This window comes from Oncorhynchus mykiss, chromosome 17 (genome assembly GCF_057628025.1).
Source record: "Oncorhynchus mykiss isolate SJ-2025 chromosome 17, ASM5762802v1, whole genome shotgun sequence".
Lineage (NCBI taxonomy): Eukaryota > Metazoa > Chordata > Actinopteri > Salmoniformes > Salmonidae > Oncorhynchus > Oncorhynchus mykiss.
The window spans coordinates 4034509-4049814 of record NC_143038.1 but is presented as its reverse complement, the minus strand read 5'-3'; the positions used below and the strand labels follow the sequence as shown (position 1 = coordinate 4049814).

Here is a 15306-nt window from a genome sequence, read left to right as displayed (position 1 = left end):
AATGTCATAAAGTAGAATGGTTTTGATCTGTGAAATCACTGTAAGATGTGTATTATTTTCCTTTTGAAGTTACATATTGTTTGTTGCCTCAGTGGTCTGTTTACTGCACATTACTCAGTATCGGATAAGACAAAAACTGACCACTGGACACCAATGTTACTTGAGTACAATTATGACCAATGACTGTGTATTCTATTTAAAGTACTTTGTGCTTATAGGGATTAAGGATTCTGCAATGAATTACTCAATAAACAAATGTATTCCATAGCAAACTTCAAGAGTGTTTCATTTTGTACAGAAAATATTTGCTGTAGTTTCTTTCATTATGTTCTATATCCGTTTTTACTTTGCTCTGAGAACAATAAGTGTATTCTCAAAGTATATATTTGATATCTATCTACTCAAGTACCTATTCATTGATGAACATCTAGACCAGGTTCAATTCCTACCACTAGAGGACAGTGCTGTTCATGGAAATAATCAACATAGAGTACCATACAATTTTATAGTATTTACAATTTAATACAGATGAGAATATTCCTACATTCATTCATTGACAGTATTTTACAGACTAAGCACATATCATGTATACATACAGTACACAAATATATTAAATATTCAAAAAAAAATTGTACAAAAACAATGTGTTCTTTTATCAAAAGGGAATACATATATCAGATGTATCTTTTCACACCCCATTGGTTACACTCTTTTATGGTCCAATAGAAACAGTCTACACCCCAAGTGGTTCAGTTCTCGGTCATGCTCAGTATCTGTCACCGTACTCCTCCTCTACCTGTTGTCGGGCTAGCATGGCCTGTATCAGAGCACTACCGGTGCCTGACGCATCTGGGTGCTGTGAAGAAGCAGGCGCCCGGTAAAACTCGCTCTCCTCCTCCTCTGCTCTCTGCCTGGCCTGCATGACCTGCATCATCGCACTGGGTGTTGATGACACTGGGTGTTCTGAATGAACTGGCGCCCGGTAAAACTGGTCCTCTTCCTGCTCTGACTCCACCCTCTGCCTGGCTTGCATCACCTGTATCATCGCACTGGGTAACGCGTTTACTGGGTTCTGTGACTGAACTGGCGCCCGGTAAAACTCGTCCTCATTCTGTGACTCCGCCCTTTGCCTGGCTTGCATGGCCTGTATCAGTGCACTGGAGGGCGCAGGTGTTTGGTCTGCAGGAAATGGCACCCCGCGATAACTGGCTACATCCTGGTCCTCTGCGTATTGCCTGGCTAGCATGGCCTGCATCATAGCACTCGATGTCGTGGAGACTGAGTGGCCGGAAGGCATAGGCACACCGAAAGAGCTGCTGCTGTCACCATTCTCTTGCTCCAACCGCTGTCGGGCAATCAGAGCCTGGAGCATGCCAGTGGAGGATTCATTTTCCTGTCTTTTCCTGACCTGATTGAGAGAAAGGGTCATAGTTCAAGTATGACATTTGAAATAACATTGGAGTTTAGGTATTTATTGTAAGTTAGATTGTCTCAAGGTTACGTTAGATAGTCTCAAGGTTAAGTTAGATAGTCTCAAGGTTAAGTTAGATAGTCTCAAGGTTAAATACGATAGTCTCAAGGTTACGTTAGATAGTCTCAAGGATAAATACGATAGTCTCAAGGTTAAGTTAAATAGTCTCAAGGTTAAGTTAAATAGTCTCAAGATTAAGTTAGATAGTCTCAAGGTTAAATACGATAGTCTCAAGGTTAAGTTAAATAGTCTCAAGGTTAAGTTAGATAGTCTCAAGATTAAGTTAGATAGTCTCAAGGTTAAATACGATAGTCTCAAGGTTAAATTAGATAGTCTCAAAGTTAAATATGATAGTCTCAAGGTTAAGTTAGATAGTCTCAAGGTTAAATACGATAGTCTCAAGGTTACGTTAGATAGTCTCAAGGTTAAATACGATAGTCTCAAGGTTAAATACGATAGTCTCAAGGTCATTTCTCTTTGATCCTCTCACCTGTTTTTTCTTTTTCTGTTTGTTCTGCTTGGATTTCTGAAGGTTCTGTAGCTTCTCCAACAAGAACGCCTTGTCCTTCCCTTCCTAATAAAGGGAGTGAGAGAGAGAAAGAGAGAGAGCGAGAGTGAGAGCGAGACAACCAGAGAGAGAGGGAGTGAAAGAGAGAGATAGTACGTTCTAGACAGTCAATACAATTCATAAAAACAACAAATGAACAACATCAACACTGCACATTCAAATGAAATCAGCTAAATATATTACTCCGGCATTTCAACAACATTATAACGTAGACACAACCACTTCGGACACAACAGCTCTGATGGACGAGACACGTCGGACCAGACAGCTCACCAGAACTCACATTAACAATCTGCTGTCTCAGTAGAATGATAAGCAGCTGGCGTCCCTGAGTGATCTGCCTGAAGATGTAAATGAAGACACTGTGGAAAGGAGGTCAGTCAGTGAGTTTGTATTACAGTATGTGAAAGGGCAAAGTAGGCACACATAAAGTGCCACTAGATTGTATTTGAAGGCTTGATCCGGCAGACAACGCTATAAAAGCTGAATGTATTGCTTGATAGGACTTCAGTATACTGCTTCAAGGCAGGTAGCCTAGCGGTTAAGAGCGTTGGGCCAGTAACCGAAAGGTCGCTGGTTTGAATCACTAAGCTGACTAGGTGAAAAATTGACCGATGTGCCCTTGAGCAAGGCACTTCACCCTAAGTGCTCCTGTAAGTCTATGGATAAGAGTGACTAGCAAAATGTACAAATCAATCTTTTGACAAACAGCTCAAACGATCAATAATTTCTAGGAATCACGATCAAGTTAAGTTTATGACTTAGATGCCTTATATCACGTTTTCAAGACAACTGTCACTTTACCTTAAGACTGTGCTTTAAAACTACTTGCTACCTTCATAAACACAACTTTTACCCAATATAACCACCTCAACATGAACAAAGATGAACTCACAGGATGATGAGGGAGATCAGGAAGTAGAATATCTCACTCCTGATGACGTGCTGGTAGATCCAGACAGTCCACTGAAACGCATCCACCCTGTTCAAATCGTCCATCCAGATCTGTATTGCACTGAAGGTGGTGTTGAGGCCCCTGAAGGGCCCACACTTGTCTGAGGGGGGCAGACTGGGGGAGGGATCAGGGGAGGCATGGCAGTTTGAAATGCTCAGGTCAGAGAAAAGGAGCCAAAGTCAACCAACTTTCAATCATCCAACTTTCAGCACATTTTCAACTTTCTTACTGGAAGGTTTAAGTATAGCGTCATGCTTTTGAATAGCTGCTAATCAAACAGCATGATTCCACGGACTATCTCAGCCCCTAAAATTAAACCAAACTGAATTTTATCAATTAATGGTTATCAATTAATGACAGACTCCAGTTCTTCTGAACAAGCCATATTTATCCAGAACTAGATGGAATCTGAACCACTCCATATATCTACAGGTGTTTGTTTGGCCTTGCCTTAATCTATGACAGCCTTAACATAACATAAGTCCCTAGATTAGCCTTGCCCTGACCGCTTATACACCTACATCCACACGGTGTAGGCCACCATGGACAGAGCCCCCACGAAGGAAGGGAAGAAGAGGATAGCGATGAAGATGGTTTGCATCTGAGCCGCCCTGCCGGCTCGCCTGGGGGGCTGGCAGTTCAGGGTCAGGCTGACCTGGAGGACACAAAGTATAGACCGGGCATTACAGAGCTGGAGAGGGAGATAGAGAGGAGGAGCCTGGTGACGGTGTCTTGGCAACGGCACGATTTGATGAACAGGTAAACAAACAATGACCTTTGACAATAAGGGAGAACTGAGAGTAACAATTAACCTGCACCTTAACCAGGAATAAAGTAATTATTAATTTGTCAGGGAGGTATTTATCAGTATTTTATTTCACCTTCACCTCTCTGGACTTCATGTTACACAATACATGTATGTATCTTCTACTTAACGCAACCACTGTCTCAGATTTCAAAAAGCTTTACCAGAAAAGCACACCATGCAATAATCTGAGTACAGTGCTCAGACAACAAAACAAGCCATACAGATATCCGCCATGTTGTGGAGTCAACAGAAGTCAGAAATAGCATTATAAATATTCACTTACCTTTGATGATCTTCATCAGAATGCACTCCCAGGAATCCCAGTTCCACAATAAATGTTTGATTTGTTCAATAACGTCAATTTATGTCCAAATACCTCCTTTTTAGTTTGCGCGTTTAGTACACAATCCAAACTCACAAGGCGCGGGCAAGTCCAGGCGAAAGTTCAGACGAAAAGTCCTACTACAGTTCGTAGAAACATGTCAAACGATGTATAGAATCAATTTTTAGGATGTTTTTAACATAAATATTCAATAATGTTCCAACAGGAAAATTCCTTTGTCTGTAGAAATGCGATGGATTCAGGTCGCTCTCACACGCGTGATCAGCTCATGTCACTCTGGCAGACGTCTGACTCATTCAGCTCTCATTCCCCCCTCCTTCACAGTAGAAGCATCAAACAAGGTTCTAAAGACTGTTGACATCTAGTGGAAGCCTTAGGAAGTGCAATATGACCCCATAGACACTGTATATTCGATAGGCAATGACTTGAAAAACTACAAACCTCAGATTTCCCACTTCCTGGTTGGATTTTTCTCTCGGGTTTTTGCCTGCCATATGAGTTCTGTTATACTCACAGACATCATTCAAACAGTTTTAGAAACTTCAGAGTGTTTTCTATCCAAATCTACTAATAATATGCATATATTACTGGGCATGGGCAGCATGCAGTTTACTCTGGGCACCTTATTCATCCAAGCTACTCAATAATACTCAATATTTACAATGACGGCCTACCAAAAGGCAAAAGGCCTCCTGCGGGGACGAGGGGCTTGGATTAAAAATAAATATAAATATAGGACAGAACACACATCACAACAAGAGAGACAACACAACACTGCATAAAGAGAGACCTAAGACAACAACAAAGCAAGGCAGCAACACAAGGCACAAGGCAACACAAGGCACACAACATGGTAGCAGCAACATAGTAGCAGTACAAAACATGGTACAAACATTATTGGGCGCAGAACAGCACAAAGGGCAAGAAGGTAGAGACAACATTACATCACGCAAAGCAGCCACAACTGCCAGTAAGAGTGTCCATGATCAAGTCTTTGAATGAAGATATTGAGATAAGACTGTCCAGTTTGAGTGTTTGTTGCAGCTTGTTCCAGTCGCTGGCTGCAGCAAACTGAAAAGAGGAGTGACCCAGGGATGTGTGTGCTTTGGGGACCTTTAACTGGTATCATGTTATTGTATTTGATCAACTAAATCCTTTATTGCAGACACCTTCCACTTGTAGTTTTTTTTCTTCAGATGAATTGATGAACATGTAATGATTTCCCTGTACAGTATATACCACAGGGGAAACAACCTATTTTAATTTCCAGGACACTCATATATGTTTCCTCATTGTATTGGAAAATCCTAGTGACCATCGCTACCATCTATAAATAGAGCTAATTCTATGCCATTCAACCTTGTCATGAAACATTCAGCATCCTCTTCAGAAGAGAGTAACATGAGCCTGGCCCATTCTGCTATGGCATGGTATCTAGGGCAGTGAATCAACACTGTGCTGCGCTAGCAATAACAATTCCTGCTGGGGTCACTTGCCATACTAAAATGTACTCACTTTCTGTACTATAAAATACTTTTTTCACTGTCCTGAATATGTACTCACTGCTTTGGATAAGAAGTGTCTGCTAAGGGGCCTATATTATCTACCGTAATGAACAGGTTACCTTCTTTAGGTAGAAGAACCATACTGAACAGGTTACCTTCTTTAGGTAGAAGAACCATACTGAACAGGTTACCTTCTTTAGGTAGAAGAACCATACTGAACAGGTTACCTTCTTTAGGTAGAAGAACCATACTGAACAGGTTACCTTCTTTAGGTAGAAGAACCATACTGAACAGGTTACCTTCTTTAGGTAGAAGAACCGTACTGAACAGGTTACCTTCTTTAGGTAGAAGAACCATACTGAACAGGTTACCTTCTTTAGGTAGAAGAACCATACTGAACAGGTTACCTTCTTTAGGTAGAAGAACCATACTGAACAGGTTACCTTCTTTAGGTAGAAGAACCATACTGAACATGTTACCTTCTTTAGGTAGAAGAACCGTACTGAACAGGTTACCTTCTTTAGGTAGAAGAACCGTACTGAACAGGTTACCTTCTTTAGGTAGAATAACCATACTGAACAGGTTACCTTCTTTAGGTAGAAGAACCATACTGAACAGGTTACCTTCTTTAGGTAGAAGAACCGTACTGAACAGGTTACCTTCTTTAGGTAGAATAACCATACTGAACAGGTTACCTTCTTTAGGTAGAAGAACCGTACTGAACAGGTTACCTTCTTTAGGTAGAAGAACCGTACTGAACAGGTTACCTTCTTTAGGTAGAAGAACCGTACTGAACAGGTTACCTTCTTTAGGTAGAAGAACCGTACTGAACAGGTTACCTTCTTTAGGTAGAAGAACCATACTGAACAGGTTACCTTCTTTAGGTAGAAGAACCATACTGAACAGGTTACCTTCTTTAGGTAGAAGAACCATACTGAACAGGTTACCTTCTTTAGGTAGAATAACCATACTGAACAGGTTACCTTCTTTAGGTAGAAGAACCATACTGAACAGGTTACCTTCTTTAGGTAGAATAACCATACTGAACAGGTTACCTTCTTTAGGTAGAAGAACCATACTGAACAGGTTACCTTCTTTAGGTAGAAGAACCATACTGAACAGGTTACCTTCTTTAGGTAGAAGAACCGTACTGAACAGGTTACCTTCTTTAGGTAGAAGAACCGTACTGAACAGGTTACCTTCTTTAGGTAGAAGAACCGTACTGAACAGGTTACCTTCTTTAGGTAGAAGAACCGTACTGAACAGGTTACCTTCTTTAGGTAGAAGAACCATACTGAACAGGTTACCTTCTTTAGGTAGAATAACCATACTGAACAGGTTACCTTCTTTAGGTAGAAGAACCATACTGAACAGGTTACCTTCTTTAGATAGAAGAACCGTACTGAACAGGTTACCTTCTTTAGGTAGAAGAACCATACTGAACAGGTTACCTTCTTTAGGTAGAAGAACCGTACTGAACAGGTTACCTTCTTTAGGTAGAAGAACCATACTGAACAGGTTACCTTCTTTAGGTAGAAGAACCATACTGAACAGGTTACCTTCTTTAGGTAGAATAACCATACTGAACAGGTTACCTTCTTTAGGTAGAATAACCGTACTGAACAGGTTACCTTCTTTAGGTAGAAGAATCATACTGAACAGGTTACCTTCTTTAGGTAGAAGAACCGTACTGAACAGGTTACCTTCTTTAGGTAGAAGAACCGTACTGAACAGGTTACCTTCTTTAGGTAGAAGAACCATACTGAACAGGTTACCTTCTTTAGGTAGAAGAACCATACTGAACAGGTTACCTTCTTTAGGTAGAATAACCATACTGAACAGGTTACCTTCTTTAGGTAGAAGAACCATACTGAACAGGTTACCTTCTTTAGGTAGAAGAACCATACTGAACAGGTTACCTTCTTTAGGTAGAAAAACCATACTGAACAGGTTACCTTCTTTAGGTAGAAGAACCGTACTGAACAGGTTACCTTCTTTAGGTAGAAGAACCACACTGAACAGGTTACCTTCTTAAGGTAGAAGAACCATACTGAACAGGTTACCTTCTTTAGGTAGAAGAGGATGAAGAACTTGATTATCTGTATCACTGGGAGGAGGGGAGAGAAGTAGATTCCGATCCTGCAGACAGAAAAACATGGTTATAAGAATTGACCATATCTCATCCACAGTTGTGTTATGTTTTACTATGAAAATAGATGGAGCTATAGATGAACAGAGATTCGAGTCGAGGACAGCACAGTTCAGTACAGTAGAGTACATTAGAGCACAGTACAGTAGAGTAGAGTACAGTAGAATACAGTACAGTAGAGTACAGTACAGTAGAGTCCAGTAGAGCACAGTACAGTAGAGTACAGTACAGTAGAATCCAGTAGAGTACAGTACAATAGAGTACAGTGTAATGAAATAACGTCAGTACCATGCCAGGGTCTGTGCATAGATCAGGTCAAGGACATTCCTGGCAACGTCAAACTCTGGAACTCCCAGGCTCTGTATGCATTTAGTCCCAATGACACTGGTGGAGAAAATAACTAACGAGTTACAGAAGAGCATTTTTCACTGAAACTTTCCCTCCAAACAGAAAGATGAGTTACAGTATAGAATTCTACTGCATACTGTAGCATGTTTAGCTTTAAGTGAACACGTTATGGGAAATGTGTTTTGAAAATGCCACTCACTTGCTCAAGAACTCTCCAAAGAAGGATCCTAACATTATGAAGAGGAAGTCCATAATAACCAGTCTGTACAAGGCTTGTCCTACGATGGACTCCCAGCACTAAGACAAACAATTGGAATCACAGTGGTGAATGAACACACAGTACATATCAATGACAATCCCAAAAAATGTTGAAAGCATGAATGTGATTTGGTTTAAAAGGACTTACTGAAAATGTATTGGCCACATCCTTCATCCAGTAGTAGCAGAGAATACCCAGAATGGACATCTTGAGAATGACATTTCTATAAAGGAAAAAGGAATTCAAAACATCATTCAAAACATCAGTCATTGTACAGTATATGACCGTTCTGTTTTTTCCTGATATTGTATTAAGCATATTTAGTCTTTATTTATGCATTACTGTAATATTTAATTAAGGCGTTACTTTAAATTGATCATTGAGCAAATAGATTTGATCAATCGATTTCAATATACTGTACCAGTCAAAGCTTTGGACACACCTACTCCAGGGTTTTTCTTTATTTTTACTATTTTCTACATTGTAGAATCACAGTGAAGACATCAAAACTATGAAATAACACATATGGAATCATGTGGTAACCAAAAAAGTGTTAAACAAATCAAATTGTATCAAGAATATTCATATCCTTGCTTCAGGTCCTGAGCTACTGGCAGTTAGATTTTGTGTATGTCATTTTAGGCAGAAATTGGAAAAAATTGTATGATCCGTTGACATGAAGGTCAGTCAATCTGGAAGATTTCAAGAACTTTCTTCAAGTGCAGTCGCAAAAACCATCAAGCGCTATGATGAAACTGGCTCTCATGAGGACCACCACAGGAAAACAAGACCCAGAGTTTCCTCTGCAACAGAGGACAAGTTCATTAGAGTTACCAGCCTCAGAAATTGCCGCCCAAATCAATTCTTCACAGAGTTCAAGTAACAGACACATCGCAACATCAACTGTTCAGAGGAGACTGCGTGAATCAGACCTTCATGGTTGAATTGCTGCAAACAAATCACTACTAAAGGACACCAATAATAAGAAGAGACGTCCTTGGGCCAAGAAACATGAGCAATGGACATTAGACCGGTGGAAATCTGTCCTTTTGGTCTGATGAGTCCAAATGTGAGATTTTTGGTTCAAACCGCTGTGTTTTGTGAGACGCAGAGTAAGTGAACGGAGGATCTCTGCATGTGTGGTTCCCACTGTGAAGCATGGAGGAGGATTTGTGATGGTGTGGGGGTGCTTTGCTGGTGACACTGTCAGTGATTTATTTAGAATTAAAGGCACACTTAACCAGCATGGCTACCACAGCATTCTGCAGTGATACGCCATCCCATTCTGGTTTGCACTTAGTGGGACTATCATTTTGACCCAAAAACACCTCTAGTCTGTATAAGGGCTATTTGACCAAGAAGGAGAGTGATGGAGCGCTGCATCAGATGACCTGGCCTCCACAATCACCCGACCTCAACCCATTTGAGATGGTTTGGAATGAGTTGGACCGCAGAGTGAAAAGGAAAAGCAGCCAACAAGTGCTCAGCATATTTGGGAACTCCTTCAAGACTGTTGGAAAAGCATTCCCGGTGAAGCTGGTTGAGAGAATGCCAAGAGTGTGCGAAGCTGTCATCAAGGCAAAGGGTGGCAACTTTGAACAATCTAAAATATATTTTGATTTGTTTAACACTTTTTTGGTTACGACATGAGTAGGTGTATCTAAACTTTTGACCGGTAGCGTATGTATTTATTAATGTGTTTTGTATCCATCTCTAACCTGACTATGATGGCATAGACCTGCATGCGAGGGTTGGAGTAGTGCTCTATCTTTTTGAACAGAGAGTAGAAGAGAGGGACGACCAGATTGATCAGGGACACCACAAAGGGGAGGAGGAGAGTAGCGGCCTCCTCCAGGAGAGAGCCGGAAGCTTTGTCCGATGACTGCCTCGTCCGCTGGAAAGATACCATAGTAGGTCAGTTTGTTCTGATCTAAGGACAGTTTTGTGTTTCCCCCATGTTAAAAAGAGGCTTTGGAGAGGGTGAGCTGTTCATAGATCAGTGCCTAGAAGCAACCAGCCTGGAGAAAAGATAAGACACTGAAGTCTGGACAAAATCAATCACAGCTTTAGCAAGATAGTGTCCAGTTTCCATTTGAGATTTACCCCAATGTTTTGCACAAAAGGCTCAGATTTTTCTGTTTCCATCTACGCATGCCGGCACCCATGTCTCACTGGACCATGGCTACGGCTGACCTGCTCTGACTTGGAGCCAAGGCCCTGGGTACTTTTCAGCTGGCATTTACACAACAATGGCTAACTGTGGACTTTAACACCTTGTCACAAAGCAACAGTCTTGATGATGCAGATGTTGTTGATTCTGCTCTCCCCAAGTCTTTATTTAAGTCACACTCCTGATGGAAACACAAACACTTGAGCTTCCATTAACAATAAATCAGTGGTGACACAATGGTGTAGGATAAGTCTTAGGTGCTCCCGAGTGGCGCAGCGGTCTAAGGCACTGCATCTCAGTGTTAGAGACGTCACTACAGGCACCTTGGTTCGAATCCAGGCTGTATCACAACCTGCCGTGATTGGGAGTCCCATAGGGCGGCGCACAATTGGCCCAGCTTCGTCCGGCCTTGGCCGGTGTAGGCTGTCATTGTAAATAAGAAGTTGTGTTTAACTGACTTGCCTAGTTAAATGAAGGTTAAATTGAAAAAAAAATATTATAATAATTTGGTGGAAGTGTAGCAATGATGTCACACTAACACCGTTATAAAGACCACACCTTGTACAGCCAGGAAAGTAGTATTGTATTGATGCTATATGATTCAGATATGCTCAGGTACACACAGACACAATTACACACTTTGAATTACTGTATACAAGGGTATGTCTTATACCATGGTCATCGACTCTAGTCCCGGAGCTACACATTGTGCAGGCATTTGTTTTAGCCCAGCACTAACACACCTGATTCAACTAATCACCGCCTGGTCTTCATCATACTTAGATGGATCAGGGTCAGCTGATCCCCGGATCATACATTAACAACACAAGCTTTATAAGGAAGCAACGTGCCATCGTGTCACAACGTTTATGTAAGGTCTTCCTTGGGAAAGAGTTCTTCTGACCTCAATGGGACTTCCTGGTTATATGAAAGTTAATAAAATGTACCATACCCATGTGTCATATTGACACAGGAAGTAGACACTGGCGCCACAGCCCAAGGCCATGCCCGTGGAGAGGAGCCAGGTACCCAGGAAGACCCCATAGTGCTTCAGCCTCTCTGTCAGAGGTAGCAGGGCCACCTGGATCTTTTCTGATAAGGACTCCTGGAGGGGAATGGAAACATTATTTCAAAGTTATTTCACAGTTGGTTATCTGAGAGAGATCCTATTTGGGCCCCCTAACAAGTCAGAGAGCAGAGTATTCTATGTATGGAAGAGCAGATCAGTACTGAGTCACAAGTACTGGACATGTATCTAGTCTCTCAAATGTGGGATTTGTTCAGCGATATTACATAATTTCTTGTAACAAAGCTACAGTTATGATTTGGCCATGAGGTCAACAAAGCTCCAGTAATGATATGGCCACGAGGTCAACAAAGCTACAGTAATGATCTAGCCATGAGGTCAACAAAGCTAAAGTAATGATATGGACATGAGGTAAACAAAGCTACAGTAATGATATGGACATGGGGTAAACAAAGCTACAATAATTATATGGCAATGAGATCCACAAAGCTACAGTAATTATATGGCAATGAGATCAACAAAGCTACAGTAATGATCTAGCCATGAGGTCAACAAACCTAAAGTAATGATATGGACATGAGGTCAACAAAGCTACAGTAATGATATGGCAACGAGGTCAACAAAGCTACAGTAATGATATGGCAATGAAGTCAACAAAGCTACAATAATGATACGGCCATGAGTTCAACAAAGCTACAGTAATAGTTTATCAAAAACAGTGACATTAGACGCTTGTAAAAGCCTGATAACCTGCCAGCTCACACAAGATTTGGTTCTGGTTTCCGAGATTACAGTGAAAGTGACCTTGAGTTGGATGCGCAGATTGTTCTTGCGCTGTCGTACGGCTTTCTCGTTAGTCACACTGAAGTCCCAGCTACACAGGAGCTGCCAGGCTCCACCCAAGCCTGAGTCTGCAAGGACATACTTCTTCCTGAACGAGCTGGCCATGCTGCAGAGAGAGAGAGGGGGGAGGTCAACAATCCACAAAAGTGCTTCCACAGTTGATTTCTTCAAACCAAGCTGCTTACCTATTGCAGATGCAGTCTTCCCAGCCTGGTGCAGGTCTACAATTTTGTTTCTTGTGTCCTTTGACAGCTATTTGGTCTTGGCCATAGTGGAGTTTGGAGTGTGACTGTTTGAGGTTGTGGACAGGTGTCTTTTATACTGATAACAAGTTCAAACAGGTGCCATTAATACAGGTAACGAGTGGAGGACAGAGGAGCCTCTTAAAGAAGAAGTTACAGGTCTGTGAGAGCCAGAAATATTGCCTGTTTGTAGGTGACCAAATACTTATTTTCCACCATAATTTGCAAATTAATTAATTAAAAATCCTATAATGTGATTTTCTGGATTTTTTTTCTAATTTTGTCTGTCATAGTTGACAGACAAAATTATGAAAATTACAGGCCTCTATCATATTTTTAAGTGGGAGAACTTGCACAATTGGTGGATGACTAAATACTTTTTTGCCCCACTGTATCTTACAATTCAGGTCTGAGCCAAAACAATTCGAGCTTCTACTTCTAAAATTTCACCTTTCCAGAAACATGTCTCTCACCGTTGCCGCTTGCTATAGACCACCCTCTGCCCCCAGCTCTGCCCTGGACACCATATGTGAATTGATTGCCCCCCATCTATCTTGTGCTTCTAGGTGACCTAAACTGGGACATGTGACATGTGCTTCCCATGCCAATAAAGCCATTGAATTGGAATTGGAATTGAGAGAGAGAGAGAGAGAGAGAGAGAGAGAGAGAGAGAGAGAGAGAGAGAGAGAGAGAGAGAGAGAGAGAGAGAGACGGACAGACATACAGAAAGAGACGGACAGACAAAGACAGAGAGACAGACAGAGACCGAGAGACAGAGAGACCGAGAGAGAGACTGATCACCCCAATCCACAAAAGTGGAGACAAATTTGACCCCAATAACTACCGTGGGATGTGTCAACAGCAACCTTGGGGAAATCCTCTGCATTATAATTAACAGCAGACTTGTACACTTGTAAATACAACCAATATTTTATTTATTATTATTTGTATTTATTTTCCCTTTTGTACTTTAACAATTAGCATATCGTTACAACACTATATATATACGTATATATATATGAAATTTGTGATGTCTGTGATGTGTAATGTTTACTGTTCATTTTTATTGTTTATTTCACTTTTGTATATTATCTACTTCACTTGTTTTGGCAATGTTAACATATGTTTCCCATGCCAATAAAGCCCCTTGAATCGAATTGAGAGAGACAGAGAGAAAGAGAGAGAACAAGGGTCCCTTTACTGCACTATTACAACATGAAGGAAAGGTTCAATAAATATCATGAAGGTATGATGTGAATGTCATGTCATTGACATCATACATGTGAGATCAACTGGCTTTGATAAATGATTTACTGGCACTTGAAACCAATGGAGAAGCACATGGAAACCAAAATATGCATGACATAAATGACAGTTCAAAGCAGAGTTAATAGTGGTCAATACAATGTTACTGTTACATGATCACTGTGCAGTCCCATCCCATACTGACCTGTAGATGAGGGCGGCTCCACACAACACCATGTAGGCTGCTACGGTGAAGAAGTAGGCCAGCTGCATATTGTACTCAGACCGGCCCCCTGTCCCTTGTGTTTTATTACTGTAGCCGCCATAATACATCACTGTGTGGCTGAAATAACCCTGTGGGGAAAATAGATCAAAATAAAACATTTTTACCACACAGTACCTGTTCACTGTATGCTGACTTTACAGTACGGGGAGTCGTATAACACATATGTTGCTCAGATTCGTAGCGTATGCTGCCATGGAATGATTCACTCAAAAGCCTCGACCAGAAGTAGCGTGAATAGTAACCAACAACAAACCGCTCCGGTCAGTATCTCTAGCCCTTTGAAGCTGACCCCAGCGGGGATGTCTGGCGTGGGGTGATAGATGAGCTGGGGGATGGTGATGAAACCAAAGTTGACCAGGAAGGAGAAGATGTTGAACATCAGCAGCCATTTTAGGAACTTGAAGTAGGAGAGGACCCCCGTGCCAAATTTACCCCCGACCTCCTTCATGGTACCCCGCCACAGTTCCAGGGTCTGCTTGGCTAAAGTCATGTTAGCACCACACCTGCGGAACGCCTGAGGGGGAAGACTGGTCTGAGAACAGTGGTGGGGGTCTTGTATGTCACAAATGCACTGTCATAGATTTCATAGCACAGATGTCACAGAATAGGTGTAATTGTCAATAGAGGATGTGGATGATGGAACAGTAATAATGTTTAATGTAAGTAGAAAGTTATTGTATGGCCTGCATGGTGGCAGTCTGTTTCTGCTTTTGCCAATGTTCAAGTGTCGCTGAATGCAGAGACAGAATGTCACCCTGGCAAATTGTATTGCTCATAAAAGGCATAATGATTTAGTGATAGCCAACAACAGGAAGCGTTGCACTTTGCCATAGTCTAATAGGACACTGCTTGTGCAGTACAAGGACACACAGGAAGTAAAGTTGGGCATCAGGACAGGAGGACACACAGAGAGACACAAAGATGTCAGAGAGTCAAACTACTCACCAGTGAGACAGTCGTTGAGCAGTCCGCAAAGCAGTTCAGTTGCCGGGACTTTTTGAATGATTTCAACGCCAACACTTGGCCCCTAGGAGATAAGAGATCAAACAAACATAAAGATTACAGTCTGATACAGTTATGTAGCGTA

At 41.5% G+C, this 15306-nt stretch overlaps 1 protein-coding gene across 2 annotated transcripts in view; it reads right to left on the bottom strand.

Annotated features, from left to right (window-relative positions):
- Window positions 1–501: 501 nt before the first annotated feature.
- Window positions 502–15306, bottom strand: part of LOC110493487 (transmembrane channel-like protein 5) — a 27028-nt gene continuing 12223 nt past the window's right edge. For both annotated transcript variants that reach the window (XM_021567788.3, XM_021567789.3), the window contains exons 7-21: window positions 15165–15246; window positions 14473–14733; window positions 14139–14287; window positions 12408–12552; window positions 11529–11681; window positions 10125–10300; window positions 8554–8629; window positions 8347–8444; window positions 8088–8183; window positions 7714–7789; window positions 3516–3649; window positions 2935–3108; window positions 2323–2401; window positions 1962–2045; window positions 502–1408 (exon numbers count right to left, since the gene is read on the bottom strand). In XM_021567788.3, the coding sequence (XP_021423463.2) occupies window positions 767–1408; window positions 1962–2045; window positions 2323–2401; window positions 2935–3108; window positions 3516–3649; window positions 7714–7789; window positions 8088–8183; window positions 8347–8444; window positions 8554–8629; window positions 10125–10300; window positions 11529–11681; window positions 12408–12552; window positions 14139–14287; window positions 14473–14733; window positions 15165–15246 (2425 nt within the window). In that variant the 3' untranslated portion in view covers window positions 502–766. The remainder of the gene's footprint in view (window positions 1409–1961; window positions 2046–2322; window positions 2402–2934; window positions 3109–3515; window positions 3650–7713; window positions 7790–8087; window positions 8184–8346; window positions 8445–8553; window positions 8630–10124; window positions 10301–11528; window positions 11682–12407; window positions 12553–14138; window positions 14288–14472; window positions 14734–15164; window positions 15247–15306) is intronic.